The following is a 400-nucleotide window of genomic DNA, read 5'->3' as shown; positions in this document are numbered from 1 at the left end:
TGTCTTTACACATGAGCAGCTAGATTCACTACAGGGCCCTTCATCCTGCTGCTGCTGCTACTTCTGCTGCTGCTGCTGCTGCTGCTGCTGCTGTGTTGCTGCTGCTGCTGCTGCTGCTGCAGAAACCCTCGTTGGGCGAGACGGCGGAGTTTCTTCATTTTAATGTCTCCGTAAGTTTTGCTGCAGCAGCAGCAAACCAGCAGCAGCAGCAGCAGCAGCAGCAGAAGCAGCAGCAGCAGAAGCAGCAGCAGCAGAAGCAGCAGCAACAGCAGCAGCAGCAGCAGACGTAAAAGCAGCAGGAGCAGCAGCACGCCCCAGCAATTCCTATGCACCGATATAAATATGCTACTTCTGCTGCTGTTGGTGCTGCTGCTGCTGTTCGTGCTGCTGCTGCTGCTGT

The 400-nt window shown here is 55.5% G+C and overlaps 1 protein-coding gene across 1 annotated transcript in view; it reads right to left on the bottom strand.

The window, feature by feature from the left end:
- Positions 1-158, bottom strand: part of EMH_0019140 (uncharacterized protein) — a gene marked incomplete at both ends in the record, with an annotated part of 3,616 nt that extends 3,458 nt beyond the window's left edge. Inside the window, one exon of the mRNA XM_013501303.1 lies at positions 30-158. Within this exon, the coding sequence (XP_013356757.1) occupies positions 30-158 (129 nt within the window). The remainder of the gene's footprint in view (positions 1-29) is intronic.
- Positions 159-400: the final 242 nt, after the last annotated feature.

The sequence above is a fragment of the Eimeria mitis genome, genomic scaffold (genome assembly GCF_000499745.2).
Source record: "Eimeria mitis Houghton genomic scaffold, Emh_scaff666, whole genome shotgun sequence".
Classification (NCBI taxonomy): Eukaryota; Apicomplexa; class Conoidasida; order Eucoccidiorida; family Eimeriidae; genus Eimeria; species Eimeria mitis.
Note: the sequence above shows the minus strand (reverse complement) of the source record. Positions and strands in the feature narration are given on the sequence as shown.